Source organism: Tupaia chinensis, unplaced genomic scaffold (genome assembly GCF_000334495.1).
Source record: "Tupaia chinensis unplaced genomic scaffold, TupChi_1.0 Scaffold000067_1, whole genome shotgun sequence".
Classification (NCBI taxonomy): Eukaryota; Metazoa; Chordata; class Mammalia; order Scandentia; family Tupaiidae; genus Tupaia; species Tupaia belangeri.
In genome coordinates, this window is record NW_006159526.1 from 4,827,322 (window position 1) to 4,828,561 (window position 1,240).

The 1,240-nt window shown below is 67.8% G+C and overlaps 1 protein-coding gene across 1 annotated transcript in view; it reads left to right on the plus strand.

Moving 5' to 3' along the window:
- The window catches only part of NPAS1 (neuronal PAS domain protein 1), a 39,777-nt gene that overhangs the window by 19,321 nt on the left and 19,216 nt on the right, over positions 1–1,240 (plus strand). Inside the window, exons 2-3 of the mRNA XM_006142114.3 lie at positions 212–374; positions 826–1,061. Of these exons, the coding sequence (XP_006142176.1) occupies positions 253–374; positions 826–1,061 (358 nt within the window). The 5' untranslated portion in view covers positions 212–252. The remainder of the gene's footprint in view (positions 1–211; positions 375–825; positions 1,062–1,240) is intronic.

Consider the following 1,240-nt stretch of genomic DNA (forward strand, 5'->3'; position numbering starts at 1 on the left):
CGGGGCACGTCCTCACCCAGAGCCAGCCCCGGCAGGACAGGGTGGGAGCTGCAACCTCTGTACCAGGCCTTCAGAAAGGGACAACCGAAGCTCCCCTCAGCCCCAGATCTTGCTGGACCTCTGAGCCCTGCATGGACCTCAGTTTCCCCCAAAGGTCTCCTGAGGACCCCCGAGGGCATTGAGCGCCGCCTCTGGCTCGTTTCTGCTGCAGGAGACGCGGGTCTCTGAGCCCGCCTGAGCGACCCCGTGGAGATGACGGCCCCCTACCCCGGCAGTGGCGGCGGAGGCGAGGTCAAGTGCGGGGGAGGCCGTGGCGCCAGCGTCCCGTGGGACTTTCTTCCCGGGCTGATGGTCAAGGCTCCGCCGGGACCCTGGTGAGCAAAGCCCCTGCCCTCTGGCCGCGCCTGGCCCCCAGGGAGGCGTCCCGGGAAGAACCTACACCCGCTCTCCTGTCCGGATCCCCCGAGAATCACACCCCGCTCTCTGCCCCGCCTCCCGGGGCTGCGGGGCTTCCTGACCCCAGCTGCTCACATTGCTCCACACCTTACCCCTGCGCGCGGTTTCCAGTCCGCTTCCTCAGAGTTCATACCCAACCTTCTTCATCCCGCCCACTTCTCCCCCAGCCCCCCGAATTTGCTCCTGAGGCTCCGTACCCACGGACTAGGCGTAGAATTCGCACTCAGGCCCGCCCCCACCTCCAGAGCTTTGCATCCACTCCCACCATTCTGTCACGTTCCCCAAGCCCCAGGAGACCAGGCTCGCCCCCAGGCCTGCACCCCCGCGATCCGGGGCCCCGCTGACGCCTCCTCCGCGCCGCCTGCCCAGCCTGCAGGCGCAGCGCAAGGAGAAGTCCCGTAACGCGGCGCGCTCGCGGCGTGGGAAGGAGAACCTGGAGTTCTTCGAGTTGGCCAAGCTGCTCCCGCTGCCCGGCGCCATCTCAAGCCAGCTGGACAAGGCGTCCATCGTGCGCCTTAGTGTCACCTACCTCCGCCTGCGACGTTTCGCTGCGCTCGGGGCGCCGCCCTGGGGGTTGAGGGCTGCGGGGCCGCCGGCTGGCCTGGGTGAGTGCTCATGCGCCGACTGGGTCCTCGAGCTCTGGGGCAGAACAGTGGAGGCAGGGGCTGGGCTGCAGGCCGCTCCTGGACCCGGAGCAAGCCCTGGGTTTGGAGTCAGCCAGACCTGCTGTGTGTCCCCGTCTGGTGGCTTCTCTGCTCCAAGCTCCGGTTCCGCAATTTTTTTA